Consider the following 21,689-nt stretch of genomic DNA (forward strand, 5'->3'; position numbering starts at 1 on the left):
GCGAAAACTTTTAAAAGGGGCCCCGACACGACTCTTGGGCAGAAGTTGTTTCACATTCCCCCGGTGTTCCAGCCGCTTGTTGGGGCCTCGCCCGTGAGCCGTGTACAGCTCCCGCCTTACACCGGCCTCGCCTGATGGGAAGTGAGCAAAATGCACGCCGATCCTTCCGTCTCCCACCCAAATCCGACCGGTCCCACAAAACAAATAATCACAATCTTGCTTCCTTGCATTTGCATGGGGCTCCCGCGTTTTACAAGCGTTTCCACTGCCGTCTCCATTGGGGTGCGGTGAGGACTTTCTCCTGTGGGGTCCCGTTCAGCTCGCAGACCCTCTCCCTGGCTCAGAAGCTGGGACGGGCAAGTAGGAGCCCTTTGAAACGGGCACCACTCAGGGCATGCTAATCTGTGGTCTTTATTTCATCGAAAGGCTGCGGAAAGACTTCCTGCGGCCAATCACTAACACTAACGAAGCAGGTCAGACTTGCTCTGAGCACACAGGGTCCGGAACCACGGGGCTTTTCCCGAACTTCCGGGAGAATGGCCTTGACCTTTGTGTCCCCATCCGTGGGGGCACAGTGCTGTCCTAGGCCAGCACTTCCCATCCCTCAGCAGGAAGCGCCCGCACTTACCAGATTAAAAAGCGACAGGAAAACCTTCGTGCTAGAAGCACTTCATTTGTATTGGTGCCATGTTTAGCGAGTGGCTTTTGTAAAATTGATGAATTTTGTCTAAAGGCAAGTGCAGACAGGCAAACAGATCTGTATCTGCTGTTATCCATTTAGCTTGACACCCATGTGCAGAGGAACTATTTTCCCTCGATTCTTTCACGACTGATGAAAATTAAACGCGGGCAAAGCCACGCACTGCATCATTGGAAAAGAATCACTGAATCTAATGCTGGAAGTTAATTAATGCTTCCCTCCCCTCGAAACAGACTGACCCTGGTGCTTAGACATTCAGAGTCGATAAACAATTGTTGTACACAGATCATCCATTAAAAGGTGGCGGCAAGACTTTTTTTTTTTTTTTTTTTTTACGCAAATCTAAAATCGCAACGGGTGATCTCATCCCGCTGGAGAAATGGGACCACTGAAGAATCATTTTTCACAGTTATCTCATTTATAAAAACTTCCATGCCATCTGCCCAGGAACACAAAACAAGACCAAACAAAAACAAAACCAGGAGCCGTGAGATGCAAACGGGAGAATATAAATCGTAACGGATGATTCCGGCACGAGGTAGGAGACCTGACGTGAATCACTTAATACGCACGGTCGCGGGGACAGAGCAATCCAGCGAGCGGGGCGTTACCAGCATCCCTGTTGTATAAACGACGACTGGGGCACAGAGAGGTCGAGGGATTTGCCTGCGTCACGAAGCGACAACTGCCATCAGGGGAAACTGGGAGGATGACCGTTGTAGCTCACACCTCACTGAAGATCTACAGACGGCAGTACCGCGAAGGCCTTTTCTGTGCCACTCCTCGATCTTGCCAGCGATCTCAGGGCGGGGAGATACATTACCATCATTCCCATTTTGTGGACAAGAAAACAGAGGTTTGAACGGATGGCAGCCTTAGAGTCAGACGCAGGGCCAGGATTCAAACTGGGTGGGGAGGTCCGCAGCCAGAAGCCTTGACGGCTGCCCAGGAATCAGAAGGAAATCTGGTTGACGGTCACGGGCTAAATACAACAGGGGTGCAGAGGGGACCAGTTTTCAACCACGGGGGAAGGGGCTGGGCAGGTTATCTGGAAGGACGTCTTGCCTCCAAACGGTACGGACAGCATAGGAGTGGGGACTGGCCTGTGTGGACGGGGGCCGGGCTGGGGGGATCCTTTTCCTGACAACCTCTGAAGCCGGCCTCGGCCTCCGGGACCCAGCAGTCGCAGGTGGCCCCATCCTGCAGGAAGTCATTACTAGTGCCTTTCCCCTTCCCCACTCCAGCTTCTAAAGCCGCCCGGCTTTCCGGCAGCCCCCATCGTCATCGTTACAACACTCCTGGGCCTTTCCTCCCCCTTTATGGTTGTCAAATTGATTTCACCACCGCGGCACCCATGGCTCTCAATGAGACTTAATTAAAAATACCATTTAATCACAAAGTAACAAAGGCAAACTGAATAAATGGCATTACCACTTCAGCACATCCAGATCCGCTCTCTCCTCTCCTTCTCAATCTGCTTGGATGAGAATTGCCTTTTCAAATAAGAATCCCCCCCGTCTTCCATGCACTTGCCTCTGACAGATCTCCAAAATAAACAGTATTTAGTGTGGCATGGATCCAAATGTATGCAATTTGCCCAGTGGTAAAATCAGCCTTAACTAGAGCAGGAGAAGGGGAAAAAAAACCACCAAAAAACAACAGTCGCATTCGAAATTACCTTCCCCCGAAACACGCAGACCTGCTGCTGCATGTGGGGTGTCCATTAACTAGGGCCTATGGAATCTCATTTCCAGCATCCCTCGATTCAGTTGGTGATGGATTTAGAAGCTTATTACTAAAATTGTGTCACAAGCGATGCCATGACCCCGCTCTTTTCTGTCTAGCGAGCTCCCCTGGGTGGGAGGCTGCTGAGGAGGCCGCGGGGGGCGGGAGGGGGGGGGAGCTGTTTGCAGTGAGGCAGCAGGGCGAGGCGCCCCTTCATGCACTTGGAGGCATCTGCAGGACACCTGCCCCTTGTTGAGCTCTGCGCCTCGGATGTGGGGTCCCAGTTAGAAAGCGGTGCCTTCGGGCGGTCCCTCGGCTCTCTCAGAGACACTGTGGAGTGCCAGGGCCATCATCTCAAAGCACAAGAATATCACGGTAGGCTGCCCCGCCCCCTCCCTGCGTGGAACCCCTTGGGTATTTCTTGGGCACTTGGGACCAAACCTACAAGCTCCGGAGCTGCCTCTCTCCTGCCCCTGTGCTTTCCTGCCTCAGGGCCTTCGCGACCACGGTTCCCTTTCCTGGAAAGCTCTTCCCCATCGCCTGCCACCTTCTTTCCTCGACCGCCTAATCGAAGCCAGCTGTCGTCAATCCTCAGCACCCAGTGGGTTCCCTTCCTGGAACGTACGACCATCTTGCTCTTCATTTGCCGGTTTACCGTCCGTCTCCCCCTGATAGGCTCCTGTTTGGGTCACTGCATATCCCTGGCAGTCGGCACGGGGGCTGGCACAGAGGAGCCCTTGGAAGGCAGGGACGTGCCTTGGATGCTCGGGGCTCACCGCTGCCACCGAGGTGGTCAGGAAAGGTTTGTGGGAGCGAGGGAAAGGTTTGAAGGGAGAGGGAGTCAGGAGGACCTCAGCGCACAGGGATCTCTCTCGTCAGATCACTTTTCTCAGGACGGCTGGGCCCAGGGGGTGGGGAAGCCGGCAGGAAGCACGGAGGGGACAGCTCACTCAAGGTGGTCCCAGGGCCAGGCTTCCTACTCCCTCAACCACACACACGGCCCCTGTTGCCAGGTAAGTCCTTCCCTGGCTCTCGGGGGAGAAACAGGCCTTCCCTTGGCCCTGTGGGAACGGAACTGATGGCCAGTGCCCGCCGCAACCCACTTTTTATCGTCTCTGGCCGTCCCTCCTTCTGCCCACCCGAAACCTCCAGTAGACACTACGTCAGCCTCAAACGCGCTGAGCTCCTGCTTGCCGAAAGCCATCATTTCCTCCGCGAAAACGAGATCTCCCCTTCTGGATTCGCTCCAGGGAGTGGTTCCTCCAACCCCAGCTGTGCCTCACAGGCCCCACCTGGAGGACTTGAACTATCTCCACCGACTAGCCCCACCCAAGCCAAGGAAGCAGGCCCAGCCACCAGCGTTGCACGGAGGAAAAGAGCAGAGCGCCTCTCTCGGGTTCTTATATTATCCTTTTAATAGTTTTATTGTTTATGAATGTTTTATGAGGTACAAGACATATGACTACAAGTAGTTCACAAATATAGCTCAACAGTCATCACACATATTGGGGTTAAGCACTAAGCATGATTATCTACGTCTAAGGCAGGGGTGCAAGCAAGCGGGTTTGGAGAGTGCTGACACCAGGGGTCGGGTTTAGGATCAATGGTAATAGGGAGCAACAGGGGCCATGGAGGGCTCACATCCCGCCTAAGAGCGAGAAGACACTACTTAGCTCATTGCCAGGCCAGGATGGAGGCCTAGGACTGCCAGATGTTCGGAATTTCTGAAGAGAATACGCACGCTTTTACTTTATACGGAATCTCCCAATTTTTAAATACTGGCACCTAAGGAACTTTAACACAGAACAGGCGCTGGGACTAAATAAAACAGGAGGCTACGCGGCCTGGGTTCCCCGGGCTGCGATTTCTATGCACCACACGCTCCATACCTCCGCGATCTCATTTAATCTCGACAAGCGCCCGGGGAGGCGGCACCCTGTCTCTCGTCTGCTGATGAGGAGACTGAGGACTCAGAGAACGGAGTCTCCAGACGATGAAGCCCTGGCTTCTTTGGGTCACGCGGCCTCGCGGGGGTTATCTCCGCAGAAGTGGACGCTACCTTGAACCAGGGAGGGTCTAATGGCGGGACGGAGTTTGGTTCTCCGTGCGCCTCTCAATGGGCCGAACAGCTGCTCAGCTTCCAACCTACCGCTGTAAACCACTACAAGAGAAGGCAATGGGCTGGGGAGAGGGGCTAACTACTCTCGCGATTTCCGGGGTCACCGAAGGGCAGGAGCCAAGCCAAAAAGGGACAAAACTGGTACGTGGGCATGGGAAGGACGGACAACGTCTACATCAGGTCAGCTTTACTGACACATAATAATACTAATATGCACTGGGTATCTAACTACCTGTCAGAATTCGTTTTACGCCTGTAGCCAGGTTACTCCACTTCATCTTCCCCTCGTGAGTCGGTGCCTTTCGTGTCTCCATCATACAGGTGAGGAAACTGAGGCACGGTGACGTGCCGAAGGTCACAAAGCCGGTGTGTGTTTTGACCCAGGCACTCTAAAACCAGAGCCCAGGTTTTAACCTCTACTTATCCATCGCCCTTCTGAGGCACCGATGTCATCAGGACGGGGCCCCGGGGCTCCTCAGGCCTCGACCTACCACCTATGAATGGGGGTGATTCTAGAAAAATGCATGTGTAGGCTACATCCGTGAAGCAATGCAAACAGGGCTGGGTCTCTTTCATTAGATCAGGGAAACTTCCTCACGACAGATGTCGAGTGCATTTTAATTTCTGACACCTCTTCATTCCTGGGGGCAGATAGAGAACTCGTAACTCGGGCTTTTATGGAGGTCTGTCTCACAGAAGGGCAAGTGGCAACTCTTTAACGACTCGTTCTGCCCATGGGGGTGGGGACTACAGACCGTGGAGAAGAGACTCTCCTGCTCTCAAACTTTTTACGGAAGTGTGATCCAACGGAACCTTCTACAATGATGAAAAGGTCCTGCATCTGTGCTGCCCAATACGCTAGTCACCAGCCACATGTGGCTATGAAGCACTTGACATGTGGCTGGGGCAGTCGAGGAACTGAAGTTTTGATTACAACTGAAACGGAATTTAAGAAGCCACACCCAGATGGCGGCTACCTACTGGACAGCACAGCCTCTAGATGACGCCATGAGAAACTGGGCAGAACGGATCTAGATTCCATCTTCTCCTGGATGACTTCAGAGTCTTCTACTCTAGAGTCTCTGAACAGGTTTGGGAAGGTGGAAAGGAGGATGGGCTCTGTCATAGGCTGGGCTCACCTCTGTCACCATGGCCCTTGGGAGATGAAGGCCTCACCTTAAAAATTCAAGAGGGGAACAGTATTTTGGGGGCAGGTTCTTGTTTCATACCGAATCAGATTATAACACTGCGTCATTTTTTAAACGTTTTAATATTCATGGGCTCCATTCCCTACTCTTTCCATCTGGGACCCAGGTTCTACAATCTAAAGGCCAAGTCTACCCTTGTCCGAGCCCATGACATGGTTGGAGGAAGGAAGCCAAAAATATCTTTTCCTCCTCCACCTAAGACTTGCGCTCCTTCTAGGGTTTGGCTTCCAGAAGCAGACCTCTGAGTTCTGAAACGACGTCTGTGAGATCAAACGGCAGAGGCATCGAAGGATCATCCTTTTCCCAATATGGCCGACATTCTGGCTTCTGATCCACAGGTAAAGTTCGGGCAATTCGGGACTGGCACCTGGAAGAATAGGAAGAGGCAATTAATCCATGGGAAGAAATTCCTAGAAGACTCAAACCCGTGTGCAGTTTGGAACGACATTGCCAAACATTCCAAAGACAATCCTCCACGGTGGTGGTGGTGATGAGATGAAAGAATCATGAGTTCACCAGGCAGAAAGCAGGTGCTTCTAAGACAGAAGAATTGTTCTTCATGGTGCCGGAACTGCTTTTTCTTTTTTCAATTCCCTGCTTTGTATTATCTCCAGTGGCCTCCACAGAAGCCAATCACCAGGGAAATTCAGTTACTCTGCCTTTAAAATGGTGAATTATTTTTTCATTATCTCAACTGTTATTTAAAGTGTGTGATTAAGCCATTATCAGATTTAAATGTTTGTGGGATTTCGATGTATTACTAGATTACTGGGAAAGATTAAATTGAATTTACTGCATTAAAACGTCCAAGAATAGATTAAACAATATTACAGGCTGGGATTGACTTTGGAGATTCTAGAGATTTACAAGTGTCCCAGCTTGCTGTGCTCAGAAAAAGGCACTCCAAGGAGAGACCGATTTATAAGGATATATGCAAATAGAGGTTAATAATCATTTCCACTGATGAATAGGTGGGGAAAACTTCCACAAAATTAAATTAAAAGGCTAGCAAGAGTTACTCCCTAAGGAAAACACTTAAATCACGGTTTTTATTAAATGGATTATTCATCAATAGTAGAGAAATTAATTATCACATGCAACTAAATTATAGCCTTGTAAGAAAAAAAAAAAAGTTGGGGCGACACCGTCACCCCCTGGCAGGCATCTACCTCTCAGAGAGACCGGCTTATTTAAAATTGGTCTGGGAAAGCTCAGTGGCTTTGGCTTTATTTGTCTGCGAAACGAGGATCAGAGAGCATGTAATAAGAGAATGCAACAAATTGCAATGCGAAATGAACAGTTTCCCTCCTGTCTGGGAGCGCAGGGCGGTGGAAGGGTATACGCCCAAAAGAAGTACCGTGAGTCCGCTTGAAAGAGCAGGAAGAGTTCCTCCCCGCCCCCACCGCCTCTGCATTGTTCTCTAAATCCGTTAAAAAGTGGTCCTGCCCACCGTTTGCCTTCCGTGTGGGGCTAGCTATGAAGAGATCAAAGAACGGAATCTCCTTGGCCCTCGTTCCAGGCGCGGTGGTAGAGAAGGTTCGTGACGAAAAGACATCGTCTTCTCTGGGGAATTATTAATGGTGAGGGGATCCCCGCGGGAAAACATACTTCAACTTTATACCTATTTTCTCGCGTGGTTAATTGCTATACCGGCATCCTATGCACTCAATCCGTCGTACATTACACATAACATTCCAATATATCTTCGGCTCTCCGCATCAGACCCTGATAATAGCGTCTGTTAACATGCGCTAAGTACTATTATGTAGCACATCACTTCATAAATAATAAGATTAGCTGACCTCAGGGCCCCAAGAAGAGTAATGTGTTTAAATGTTCTCATTATTTATTTAAAACAAGAATTAAAGCAACAGAAGCTGCTTTTGACAATCCTCTTAGCATAAATATTAAACTGTTTGCACTGATAAGCCCCACACAGCACTAAAGAACAGAGGGTGCATTCTGCAGGCTACTTAATAATAGGTGTTTGACACTCTGTCGCTTGCTGTCGTGGTTCTGAGGGTGCATCTCTGTAGTTCTAGAGACAGTCTCTAAATCACATGAAAGGCATGGGAGGGAATTAATATTCAGGGGAAGCTGCGACTAATTACAAAGGAACTCGGCACAGCTTTGCAAATTGCGCTTTCTCTCTGCTTCAGAATCACAGAGTGATGCTCAATTTACTAGGTGGGGAAAGTTATTCCAAATTGAGCATTTCAACCTCTCAGCGGATAAATTATCTGCGCGCACATTATCCTGGCTGGCAGATTAAAGGGCTATGATAAGTGTCGATCCACCTAGAATATCATAAGGTTTGTAAAAAGTCAATAGAGATGCTTTTTCACCTGTCAAGCGGGTTTGCCCCCTCACTTTGAGAAAGCGTGACAAATATTCAATCCTCTGCTGCAGAGGTTGGCTTCGGCCGCGTTCTAGAAGCTTCCCACCAGCTTTTCTTCTGGGTAAAGGTTTTTTCTTCTGGTTCTGCGATGTTCTGCAACCCGAAGCCTGGCTGGTGCGGGCACCAGCTCCTTCCCATCCAGGCCCTGAGAGCCTAGGAGCTGTGTACATTCGCTGCCTCCCTCTGGGCTAAAGGTAGAGCCCTTCCTTGGTTGGGTTTCTTTAGGGTCTTAATTCAGATTTTTCAGGTCGCTTTGAAACTCCCTTTAATACCAGTGCTCCTGGCCAATTTCCAGAAGGTGGCGATGGGGCCCAGCAGAGGGCTCGCTGTTTCGGGTGATGCGTTGACCCACAGGAGAGGACGGTCACGGCCACCTCAGATCGAACTGTCTGATTCGACACCGTGCCAGACCGCGGAACTTTCTGAGAAAGAGGGGACTGAGAATTGCTTGAAGGCACAGCCCCTTTTCAGTTTTAACTTCTCTTGCTCAGATCACTCATTCTGCCTCTTCTTGGCTCATCTCCTAAGACGGGGCAGGAGGGAGGTCGAAGCGTCGTGGTTAACGGTGAGCGAGTGGGGATGATGATGATGATGCTAACATTTACTTACGGGGCTGTTGCAAAGGTTAAATCGATTAATACATGCGGAGTGCTCAGGACACTGCCGGGCATGCAGGAAGCACTCAGCAGATATTACATATTCTTACCACTGCCGTTACGTCTACTATGAGCACGAGCGAAGGACAGATGGTAAAGTCAAGCATAGAGCGAGCTGCCTGTGGTCCCTGTGACAGTGCCCTCCCTTCATACCAGCTGAGTGGGGGGCCTCCGGACCGGCTCTCTCTAGAAGCTCTGGAGATTCGGAAGCAGTTCTTTCTGGCTCGAGCCAAATGGAGCCCGTGGCTGAATCCTATCGCGATGTGATACTCCAGGATGCTGAGGTGTACGTATCCAAGCTGCGACAGCTTTCCAGCGACGGGCGAAGACGCTCAGATTCGGAAAGACCCAACAGTTGTTCCCGAAGACCTAGAATTAACAAAAGGCGCCGTCGTCCGACTTTCTGAGCGGCGGCTCTTCCAGACTGACTTGGCATTTGCGGGAGAGAAAGTCGGATTGTTGCTTAGCGCAGACGCTCTACGGTATGCAAAATAAAGGGGCCCTAAGTTCTCTCAGGGCGTGTTTTAGGAATGCTGACCCCGGTGAACATTTGCAGCCTGTGTCTATCCCTACCTTCCCGCACCAAGAAGACGGGACTCTTCCTGCAGGCAACCTGTCCCTTCCCCATGCTTGGCCACGTGGTCTGGTGGGATCGGCTTCATCTCTACAGCAGGGGACAGCCTTGACTGGCTCCACCCAAGGAGCACACCACACTCACCCAGCCACGGGAAGAGGCTTACAGGGAAGCACGTGACCCAATCCAGGGCCAGAGTGAGACACTAAACCAGAGGCCTGGTGTGGGGGCTGCGGCAGAAGCGTCTCTCATCTCCCGTGAACCATCAGGAGGCACCCTCTGGGACCGCCGTGGTCATTTTGCTACGTGCGGCAAGGGGCTGGCTCCTGGGTGGTACTGTTCACAGCTGGATCAAGCCTCACTTGAAGCCGGGTATGCTTAGACTTTTTTCAGTTTCACAATTCGTTATTGAGTTAGGGTCTCCTGTCACTTGCGACCAGAGAGTCCTGGCTGATACGCTGGCCATGCTCCCCACCTGTCAGTTACTCCCCCCCCCCCGCCCCGCCCCCGCCTTTTACTACAACATCCGTGTGCCATGGGCCTGCCTGCCAAGGGGACGTGGACGGTCTTGCCTCCAAACTGAGATGCGGCTGACGACACAGTGTAGTGCGTGCAGGGACCATCCGGGTATGACGGCATGAGAACGCTGGCTTTTGTTTTTGGTTCAAATGGTATTTCTGTTTTTTGTTTTTTTTTTAAATTTTTTTTTTTTCCAACGTTTATTTATTTTTGGGACAGAGAGAGACAGAGCATGAACGGGGGAGGGGCAGAGGGAGAGGGAGACACAGAATCGGAAACAGGCTCCAGGCTCCGAGCCATCAGCCCAGAGCCCGACGCGGGGCTCGAACTCCCGGACCGCGAGATCGTGACCTGGCTGAAGTCGGACGCTTAACCGACTGCGCCACCCAGGCGCCCCTCAAATGGTATTTCTACTTGAGATAAACTTCTACCCAGAAAACAAGGGGGTGCTGCTGTCATCCAAATAGGTCTCTGCACGCAGATAAGCTGGTTTTAATGACCACAGCTGGATGGCTTTTCTCAAGAAGGTTGAAAAAAAAAAAATTTCCTTAAACTCCACGCTCCCGAGGAGAGTAGATCATTCTGGACCCGCTCAAACAGTAAGAAAATGATCTTTTCCCCTTTCAACCTTGTTCTCTCTATTCGCATCCTAAAATCCTATTTTATTCATTTATTTAAATTTTAAATGTTTATTTATTTATTTTGAGAGAGAGAGAGAGAGGAGGGGCAGAGAGAGAGAGAGAGAGAGAGAGAGAGAGAGAGAGAGAGGAGAGAATCTCAAGCAGGCTCCACGCTGTCAACGTGGAGCCCGAGGCGGGGCTTGATCCCACGAAGCGTAAGATCACGACCGGAGCTGACACCAAGAGTTGGATGCTTAACTGATTGAGCCATCCAGGCGCCCCAAGCAAATCCTGTTTTTAATGCTTCTTGGTGAGCAAATGAACTTGAAGCTACCCAGAAGCCCCCCGGCCCCTTGTGTGAAGCATTACCAAGAGAGCAAAGGAAAATCACACATATGGCATCTCTCTCCCTCTCGAATGCACTTTATTTTGATTCCAAGGATGCTATGAGCCACCCCCAAAACCCCTCGATACTAGGAATGGTTCATCCCGAAGGACCTGGTGACACGACAGGAAGCAACGGAAAAGTGTTGGCTGGCCGATGGGAGCAGACTCTCTCCCCACAGGTGTAACTCACACAGGGCCTCAGCCCCGCTGATTTCCCCCAGGGCCACACTTACATCTGGGTGATCCGGATTTCAGCTACATTAGCGAGCACTGGTCACCGTGCTAAAATTAACCACTTTAGCTAAAGTGTGTGTTAATTATGGGTATGCAAGCAGTCAATAAAAGGTTAATGCAAAAGTCAAAGGATAAATTTCTTCCCTTATTGCATCACTTCACAGACTAAATGACTAACATTATACTTTGTGTTTTTAATCAATAGGTTTTACAGTAATGTGCTGGCCATTGATTTTAAGAAAACATATACGGTCTTCCTCCTTGTCCCTAAATTTTGCAACAAATAATGAAGGACAGGTAGCATTTACATAACTCCTGGTGACATGATAAAGATTTCAGGAGAAATGGTTTCTGCTAGAAGATTCGGCAAGATAAGCCAGCTTCAAAAAAAAAAAAAATACAGAAAAACCCAGAACTTGATGGGGAAATATTACTAGCCACACACTGCAGAGCGGACAAGAAAAATAAACTCCTAAGAGGGAATCTTTTAGTGGGAAAGAAGAGAGCAACTCCTGATTACAAGAATTACATGCTGTATATTGTTTCAATGTCCAAAAGACTCTTAGTACCCAGCACTGTGTTAGTTCGAGTTTTACAAACTAAGGGAGATGGGGGAGGTGGGTATTTGATCCCCATTGTGAGGGCTGCCTCACCCGCAGTTAACTGACGGAAAGTGGGAGAGCCAGGCCTGGGCCAGACCTGGGCATCTGGCTGGCTGCCCCTTCCACCACATTCCACTGTTGTCATGCGTTTCCATGTGGACGAAAGGGGCCCTGTCCCCTGACTACTTAGCCGTTCTTGACAAACTTACATATTCAGGAGATTCCAAACCATTTCAAGGAGGGGAAGGAGGAACAAAGCTTTTTTTCCCCTTCAAGTTCTAGAAGGACTATTATTATAGCAAATGACTGACAAAACTTCCTTTTCGTTCTGATGACTTTGAGTTTCGCCATAAGCATCTATAAAGTCTGCAGAAATGAAAGACACGTGTTCATCTTCTAAGAGCATAAACTACTTCTGATTGTGCTCCTGGGAAAAAATCTCTCAACCTGTTAGTTTCCTTAGATATTACAGGAAACTAGTGCTTCTCTGCTTCACTGGATTATGTGAAGATAAAACCAAATATGTACACAAAAGCCCTTTAAAATAGGTAAAATGTCACACAGATGTATAATTACGCATCGACCTCCTTTTCCTCTATGTATAGATACAGGTCCTATTTTATTTTAATTTTTGAGAGAGAGAGAGAGAGAGAGAGCGCGCGTGTGCCCAAGAGTGTGAGGTGGGGAGAGGGGCAGAGGGAGAGAGAGAATCTTAAGCAGGTTCCCCATCCAGTGCAGGGCCCGACATGGGGCTCGATCTCACAACCGTGAGATCATGACCTGAGCCAAAATCAAGAGTCAGACATTTAACTCAGTGAGCCACCCAGGAGCCCCAAAATACAGGTCCTATTTAAAAAATACAACTAATTATTCAATGTTGGCCAGAGGCGCTTGTAACGCTTATAAATAAAAATGAAAGAAATCACATTCCTAAAGGTGAGAGCGATTTAAACTACCAACTTCAGGGGTGCCTGGGTGGCTCATTCCGTTAAGCGTCCGACTTTGGTTCAGGACATGATCTCATGGTTCGTGAGTTCGAGTCCCGCGTCGGGCTCTGTGGCTGACAGCCTGGAGCCTGCTTCCGATTCTGTGTCTCCCTCTCTCTCTGCCCCTCCCCCGCTCATGCTCTGTCTGTCTCTCTCTCTCCCTACAAAATAAACATTAAAAAATTTTTAAACTAACAACTTCACCAGGAAATACCCAGTGACGAAAAGAGTACACTTCTCTTCAAGTCAGAGTTTTTTCCAGAATTGCAATTTACAATGAGGAGTTGACAGTCATTCTGGCTGATGTTAAACAGGAGTCTGTTTTAGGATATCAGCCACATCAGAATGCACTCCCTCAAAGGATATAAGCCAGCATGCGAGGCTTCCCATCAAATCTACATTTAACCCGCAAAACCCAGTGGCCTGGATCAGCATGAAAATAGCGGGAAGTAACGATATAATTGGGCAACAATCTCCTCTATGGCCTCTTATGCTTTGGAGGATCGGAAAGTTCTCCATTCTTCCCTTCTCGACGGGACCAAGAGTGCTACAGCATCTTGCCACCCAGGGTGATTCCAGTGTCTAAACAGAAGTATTTTCCCTATACCATACAATCTAAATCCTGGACAGTACCGTATGTACAAGTTCAGGGATTTTCACACATAATTCTCACTTTCCGTGATGTCTACCTTAAACACATTTCAAATCTAACCTCGAGTAAGAGACCAGTCCACTGCCCTGGTTTTGCTGGGCTCACTAGGCTTTGCTCCAAATAATCTGTCTTAGTCATGAGAAGAACACACAGTCCAGTTTATCTGAAGTGACGCTTTTCGAAAGAAGACCGAGTGAGCTAACCAATTCAGGATTTGTCTTCTCGGACTTTCCGTCACTGCCATCACAGCACCGTGGACAACTCTGAAAATAAAGAGCTGCCCTGTCATAGCCACCATAGTGGTCTACTTTGACAAAGCTGGTTTTATAAAATCAGCTTCTTAAATCTGTATAACTCAGTTTACCTACTGCAGAACCACCAAGCAAATCCAATTGCTAAATGAGCTTCAACAAAGGGCATGTTCACCCTCTCTTTGAAAGGCTTTTAACCTCTTGCCTCTGTACCACATGTTAATGTTTCCAGATCAGTAAAGTCAACACACATCAGAGTGAGGAAAAGCCAAACTTTGGCCCATGGGTCAGCTTTTTTTTTTTTTTCCCTCTTTTCTTTTTTTCAGATCAATATACCCTTTTTTTTGTTGGTGGTATTTTTCAACCACAACCACTTGAGAAAGTAGGCTTGGCTTCACTTCTGGTCGTATAAGAGTCTACTCGGGGGGGTTCACACTTCAGGGAAGACGTGAAAAGCCTGACAGAAGAAAGAGTCTGCTTAGGTGCGTTAAAAACCAAATGTCCCCACGATGCCTTGGAATGCCTGTGCCCAACGCCACGTGGCGAACCAAGCCGTTTTTCAAGCACGGATAAGGCTGCTGTCTACCCGCAATCAGCGTACTCGCGGGGTCCGTCTACCCACTGGGAAGCGAAGGGAACAGTACTGGCAAGGCCCAGCTGTTGGCAAGGACTTGTGTTCTCCACATCTGTTTGGGACTCCAAAGGCCTTCTCCAGCTAAACAGTGTTTTTCACAGTTCGCAATTCTTCTACCGCCTACGATTTCTCTGAAATGTAACACGCATACGCTATAGAGCCCAATAACCATGAACATTAGGGTGTGGGGTTTTATTTTGTCAAGTGAAGGAAAAAAACCATCCAGAGTTCCAACTTGGGACTCCAAGGGGAGAGTTCTTTTGAAAAGGGTTTCCCGGCCCCCTGGCGCACGGACCCGGGGCTTCTTCCCACTCTACGTCACTGCTAAGAGCCCCCCCCGCCACCGGCTAATGGCGGACGATAACGATGTCCTGTTCGTACCTCGGGGAAGTCAGGGGATGAAGAGAAATGGGTCAAAAGAGCCTCTTGCTGGTATAAAAGTCGGGGACGCTTTGTGGCAAAAGAATGGCTCGAAGGCCCCTCCACTCTTTCCTTCAGGTCCAGGGGTACCTTGCCCTTTTCCCTTCTGTTGCTAGCACCTTCCGCCTCCCCCCCCCCCCCCCGGGGCTTCTTCCCAGCCCGTGACTATACTGTGCTACCCTCACATCTCCTTACCCCTCTGAGACTGCTTCTTTAAAAACTTCAGACGTTCTTGTTGCTAGGGGAGGGAACTATAAAGAAATTCTATCTTACGCCAGTGGCCCTCCAGTGACATCTCCCCTCAGACCCAAGGGGGAGTAATAATGCTAATAAAAACATTACAAATAGCCCATAATAAATACCGAGTGCCTGGCACTGCATACGTCTCTTTAAATAAAGAGTTGTCTTCAAAATGGAAACTGAGGCCCAGAAGATTAGTGGACTTGTCCTCGATTCCACAGCCAAACAAAGGATAGAGACAGGACTTGGCAAAACCACCTGACTCCAAATCTCAAGCTCTCTGTATGATTCCAAAATACCAACATCAGAAGAATCACTTTGGGTCCTTGTCGAAAATACCGTTTTCCAAAGGCGTCTAGCCCCAGGTCAGACCCTCCAGAGGAGGGTCTGGTCCGTCGGCAAGTTTCACAAGGGACTCTTCAGATTGGGCCAGTTTGTGAGAACAGCGTACCATGTCAACCTGTCACAAAAGACCACAAAGATGCTCAGGTGGAACGTGGGAGGGGGGCCATGAGGGTGTGTCTGGGCCCATGAAGAGCTCACATTAGAGTCGCGTCCGTTTCAGAGGACACGGGACTCAGGCTTGGCCCTTAGAGTCTTGCAGCGTGGCTCTCTGAGCAAACAACCGGTGACTTTGCAGGGTCTGGCACATATAACAGGTCTCCTGGAGTCCTTCCCTTACGCCGGGGACTCCGATAGGCCCGTGGAACCATTTAACATGCGAGCCTGCTTGGCCTACCGCTGGGGTGTAAACCCAGGGGGCAGAGGATTGAGAACAATTTCATCCCGAGGTTCGTTTGTCGGCTTGTCAGTTATATAATGATAGTGATGAATGGGCTACCTTGACAGCTCAACATTTAGGAGCTGCTGACCTTTGGTCTCTGGTCACATGATAGGGTCACCTGAAACTTGCATGACTTCTACCTGGCCAAGGGTAACAATATAAAGGTCAAATAGGCTGGACGATTATATGTATCAAGTCTGAGGCAGCTTGGTCAGGAGCTTTAAGAGAGGCCGGGTTGGGTTCCCCAGCACACAAAGCTATGGAATCATTGCAGAAATGTGCCCAACAAAAGATATACAATTTCAAAGCAGTCTAGAGTAACTTTCCTTGCAAGGGAATAGAATGAACTCATTATTTTTAAAGGGCAACAATGAAAACAAACACTTTGGAAGAAAATATATTCTGCCAGCGACTCTGCCATTGGGAGGGAAGCATACAGGGCGTATGACTTAATGAGTGATATTAATGCTATCCCTGCAGCATGGCAGAAGGTCCAATTTGATGGAATTACTGGAACAAAATCCCCACCGGCTAGCATCAAGCCTTCTTTTCTGCCAGAGAATACGGTTTCTCGGCTGTCCTGTCAGCACAGTATCCCACAAAGGACCGTGATTGACAAAAGATAACCCTTTCCAAATTTCAGGACTTCCTCGCCGCTTGAAACTTAAGTCAAGTTTGCATGGGACAGTCTCAAACTTCAGAAAGGTTCCAGAATAACTTATGACCATCAATTCAAGGCGGCTGTGATTTTTTAGACATACCATAATATATATATATATATATATATATATATACACATATATATATACACACACACACATATATATACACACACATAATATGTATATACATACATAGGTATATATATGTGTGTGTGTGTGTGTGTGTGTGTATATGTACATATATATATGTTTCTTCTGACAAATCTGAAGATTTTGCTTTTTGACTATTTGATTAAATTCCATTTACTCAGAATCTGACAATAACAGTCACGTAGGTTACGGATACACTTCTGAAAATGAAAGCTGACAGGCCAATGTCACTGATTTGCAGAATCTAGAAACTTCATAACCCGTGCAAGAAGCAGGCATTACGGAGAAATCTGATTTACGTCAAAAGCCTGGTTTCTACAAAGGATTTTTCCCTGCAAAGTCAAAGACCGACAGACAGACAGCCACTGGAGCATAATCCAGTCATACTCCTGAGAGATGAGCCAAGCAAAGGACAATGGCTTACAGAATAAAGGGCCAGCTGTTCTGACTTTGGAATGCTCATTTGAGTTGTAAGCTGTGAAATAAATTTGAGTTGATGGTTCCCCCATCTGCTCACCTGTCAGTCTATCTCCACTGTACTGCTGTTTTTAGAAATACTTCCGTGTAACCCGCTTAATTGGTTTTGGGAGGCCGAGAAACATCTCCGAAATTTATTTTAACCTTATTCCGGACATGAGGCTACTGGGCCTTTGTTTCTCTTCTCTTGCTTAAGGAACATTCACGAACAGGTCAAGAGCACTCACAGTAGAAAACTCGGGGCAGCCCAACACCAACAGGGTGGGGCAAACTCAGAAGTAGAAAACGGTGGGCCAGAGCGAAATGCCGATTCATCAAGGGCATACCAGCCTTCCGATGAGTTTCTGCTCTGCGCTGCTTTCAAAGCTGAGTCAAAGTCGAAATTCTTACAACGGTCCGCAAGTCCCTTTGTGACCTACCCCTTCCCCGTGCGGCTCTCTGACCCTCAACGCCTTCCACCTTCTCCCACTGCTTCCTTTGTGCCCGTCTGTACTGGCTCGTCTGCTCTCCCTGGAACAGGCAAAGAACACTCTCAGCGTCTTAGTAGCTGCTGTTTCTTCTACCTTGAAAATTCTTCCCCTAAAGACATCCATGTGGCTTGCCCTCTCAGCCTTCAGGTCACTGCTCAAACATAATCCAATCAGTGAGGCCTATCTCGACTGCCCCACTTACGACAGAAACATCTCCCCTTCCCTCCAACTCCTACCCTAGTGCTCCCGATCTTCTTTCCCTGCCCTGTTTTTCTACACAACACTGAATACCGTTTGGGGTGTGTGTGTGTGTGTGTGTGTGTGTGTGTGTGTGTGTGTGTAAAATAAGCTCCCTGAAGACAGGGAGTTCTGTCTGCTTTGCCCACTGCTGTCCCCTCCAAGCCTACGGCAGACTTTGGCACGCTGTTAGAGCCACAGTAAACACAGTGGAAAGCACACGATTGAAAACAACTTGCATCGGAACCTTACTTCTTTAGAATTTCCCCGCTACATAACCAATGTTACAGTAACAACAGTAAAAGCACAAGGCACAATCAAAGGAGGCCTAATACCACCAGGGGCCACTGCTCGTGGAAGAACACCGGTCGGGGAATTCAAGACCCCCAGCCCTGCCACCACCTTACCCTGTGGCCTGAAGCAAAACCGTGACCTTCGGCTCATCGGTGCTCAGGTCTGTGAAGTGAAGGGTTGCGTGAGACAATCCTTAAGGTTTCTCCCATCTCTAGAAAACGGGGATTTTTACATACCAACATGGTTAACCTCCAGACACCTTATCTCACGTGACCCTCACGATGAGGCTAGGCAAGACAGGTGTTACCCTTTTGGGGAGACAGAGGAAGCCGAGGTCATGCTTGCTCCGTAAGTCACGATGCTGGGCCCAGAATGGAGGTCACTGGTAGTCCAGCATCTTTCCTTTGAACCGCACTTCCTCTACTGGTAGAATTGAAAGTTTTACCAGTCACTGTTACTCTGACGCATAAACCAATTTTTCACGCAAGTCCTAATCCCCTCAGAGGTAATATCCACGTGGGTCAGAGATTCCGCCGGGCTCTCTCCTACTCTAGCCAAAGAATCCACGGATTCTCCGAGCTGCCATGTCATTCCAGGATCAAAGGGAAGATCGGAGGTAAGACACCGCTCTATTTGCTTAGGGAGGTTTTGTGACGGGAAGAGAATCACACTTCCTTGCAGCTCTCCCGTCAAAGGGCAAGACGTCCGTGCAACTGTGGCCTCAGCGCGGCTGTGCTAACAAGGCGTCTGGACTCCAAGAGATGTTGGAGACATCCTAGTCTTAAACCCAAAGCAAATCCCCATTTCACAGCCCCAGGAACTGAATGGCACTGTTTCTGCAGCTAACCTTTAGATAGTAAAAATCATCTTGCCCGTATAAATACCTATGCTTCTGGCTCCAGTGATGAAGGATGACAGTGTAGCTTACTATGTGCCTGCCCTACTGATGAAGCCCAGATTGGGGCAGAGAGACTATTGTTGTTTCTCTGTGCATTCATTCATTCGTTCCTTCATTCATTATTCAACAAATACTTATGAGGTACCAGGATCTACAGATAGCAGTGAACTAGGACAAAATCCCAAGTGTCACGGAGGTTACGTTCCGGTGGGGGAAGACAGATGACAAGCACGTGTATTGCTTATAGACTTTGCATTTAGCTGCCAGCAAGAGGGACCAGAAACCGCAGTGCCTACAGAAGATGGAAGTCTTTCACGTTAAAGGAGTTTGGGGAGGTCATGGGACAGCAGTCCAGAGACATCCAGGACCCAGGCCATTCCCTCCACTTTTCTGCTCTGTCGTTCTTAGCTGACGGCTACTATCCTTGAGCTCACCTCATGGTCCAGGGCACTCCGGCCACCGTATCGCCAGTCCCAGGGAGCAGGAGAGGGGGCAGAGGGGTAAAATGTGCACTTGCCGCCTCCTTTTAAGGGACGACAGGAAGCCACCCCTGCCTCTATCTCACTGACTAGAAGCCAGAAGGGGCTGGGAGTGTAGGTTTTTAGCTGGATGCACTGTGTTCTTCTCTCCTCTGTCAAAACCAAGATTCTACACGAAGGAAGAAGGAAAGAACGGGGGCAAGACGAGAACGGTTCTCTGCCACACAACGGAAGCAGACAGATCCCAAGACGGTTTCTGCTGGAGACAATTGCTCTGGAAAGGTGGGGGAAGGGTGCTGGCCACAGGGGTTGTGCTAGGTATCTCTCCGGGGGGTGGGGGGGGGGGGGGAGAGGAGTATTTTAGGGGACAAGTTGGGCATGTTCTAGGGGACAGCAAGGAGGCTGCTGTGGCTGAGGGAGGGTGATGAAGGGAACGAGGGGAGGGGATCAGAGGAGTCCAGGGTCTGGAAAGCCACCGTCAAGACTGATTTTACTGTAAGCGAGATGGGAAAGTACGGGAGGGTTTCATGCAGGGGAGTGATAGGATCTCTGGCCCCGCACTCTGCAGAAAGCTCTAGAACTCCTTTAGGAATCGGGTCGTCTCATGAGTAAACCCCTCTGCTTGACCCACACGCAGCGTTGGCTTGATGAAGCAAAATCTCCTCCTCAAGACTCTTTCCAGGCTGACAGGCTACTCCCCACTCCCCACGCCAGGGCTGGGAGGGAGGAGGGCCCTGAACCTGACTGTCCTAATGGCTTTGATGCCTTGTTCCCCTTGCCGTGGAACAGAAAAGACGAAGGAGCACCGAAACCTCCCGTATTCCCAAGTTCACCCGATGTGTATCTTCGGAACTCAACTCAGAACCATTTTATGCTCCTCTTTTTCTCTGGGGGCTGTGGATTCAGGCTGAGGAAGCAGGGTAATCCTATACGCTGGGAGCCACGGAACACTGAACGGGCCTCTGAGTCAGCGCTGGGTCTGCTTCTGAAGTGACTTGGTTTGAAAGGGGTTTTTAAAACTCGCACTTCAATAGAAGGCAGACCACATTCTGAAGTCCCCCAGCCCGGTTTTGCTGCACCGCCCGAGACACCGCCGGTGCTCTCGGAGCCTCGGGAAGGAAGGCTGAGCTGCCAGGGAGACTGCCTTAGGGTTGTAGTGTGGCCTCCAAACTTCAGGTTAACTGGGTGGGCTTATTAATTAATCATCACAACCATAACTGTCCCACCTGGGCATCTCTGCAGAGAAAGCAAGTGGGGAGATGAGCCGCGATCTATTCATTACTTAACGGTCTTGTACTCCTGCGACCTGAATGGGAGGTCGAAAAATCTCACACTTCAGGGCTTTGAAAGCTGGGGCTGCGGTTCCTTCGCTGTCTGGGTGATCTCATTCTCCCAGCACCAGTGTTCGCTTGGGGGGTGACCTTGGGAAAGGCACTCAGGCAGTATTTGCTCATCTGTCGAGCGGAGACAGCCCCAGGGCCCCGGAGTCACATCTGGTAAATACTCACGCGTGGACCAGTACCGGCCACCTCATCTCACAGCCCCCTCTGGCTCCGGGGAAGAAGGCTTTTTGCCAGTGGGGAAGAGGAGCGGGGCCACGTCCTTGCTACGTGCCAGCTAGGGACGGGGGTGGCGTGGAAAGACGAGAGAGTCTTTGCGCAGGAAAGACACCCGTAAGGCCCTCACTGTGGATCCCGGGCGCTTTCTCATTTGCCAAAATTCAGAAGGTCAGAAGGAATCAAAGGACGACATCTGCTTGTGCAGAATGTCATTATAGAGGAGTCTGGGAACAAGAGGCCTGTTACAAGTTCCTGAAGGCAGGCCGATTAATGGAGAAGTCCGGCTCCTCGCTGAGCATTACAGGAGTGGGGTCAGCTGGGACCGGGCCAGGGCTTGCCAGTGAGTCAGGACAGCACAGCAAGGACTTGATTAGCTGCTGTAACTTCCTGCCCCCATGCCTGGCCTGCCAGGGAGCCCCGCTTCTCGGCGGACTGCTAAGCTAGAATTTACACTTTTTGGAAGAATGGTTCTGCAGTCAAGGCCACCTGGGAGTCGGCACAGAATACCTGACTGAGGGTCTATTATGCTTTCTCTGCAGCACCAGCTGGTAGGTTAGCTCGAGTGAGACCACGGGACCTGGGAGACCCGCTGTCCCTCATTTAAACTGCACTTCCTAGCTGGAGATTGACTCATGAAGGTTCTGGTGCCCAAAGGCAGCCACTGGTAAGTTACGAGTCTGGGGTCCTATGGACAGGCGCCATCCGCGAGCGGCCTGCCTGTGTGGTGTGAATGCAGGGGCACCAGGACACCACA

General features: G+C 49.6%; 1 protein-coding gene across 2 annotated transcripts in view; it reads right to left on the minus strand.

The window, feature by feature from the left end:
- Nucleotides 1–21,689, minus strand: part of FTO (FTO alpha-ketoglutarate dependent dioxygenase) — a 435,167-nt gene that overhangs the window by 37,952 nt on the left and 375,526 nt on the right. Inside the window, exon 9 of one of the 2 annotated variants that reach the window (XM_047835971.1) lies at nt 3,818–6,119. The exons of the other annotated variant lie outside the window; for it this stretch is intronic. Coding sequence (XP_047691927.1) covers nt 5,966–6,119 — 154 coding nt within the window. The 3' untranslated portion in view covers nt 3,818–5,965. Of the gene's footprint in view, nt 1–3,817; nt 6,120–21,689 lie in introns of those variants that run through there. 2 annotated transcript variants of the gene reach the window in all.

This window comes from Prionailurus viverrinus, chromosome E2, assembly GCF_022837055.1.
Source record: "Prionailurus viverrinus isolate Anna chromosome E2, UM_Priviv_1.0, whole genome shotgun sequence".
Classification (NCBI taxonomy): domain Eukaryota; kingdom Metazoa; phylum Chordata; class Mammalia; order Carnivora; family Felidae; genus Prionailurus; species Prionailurus viverrinus.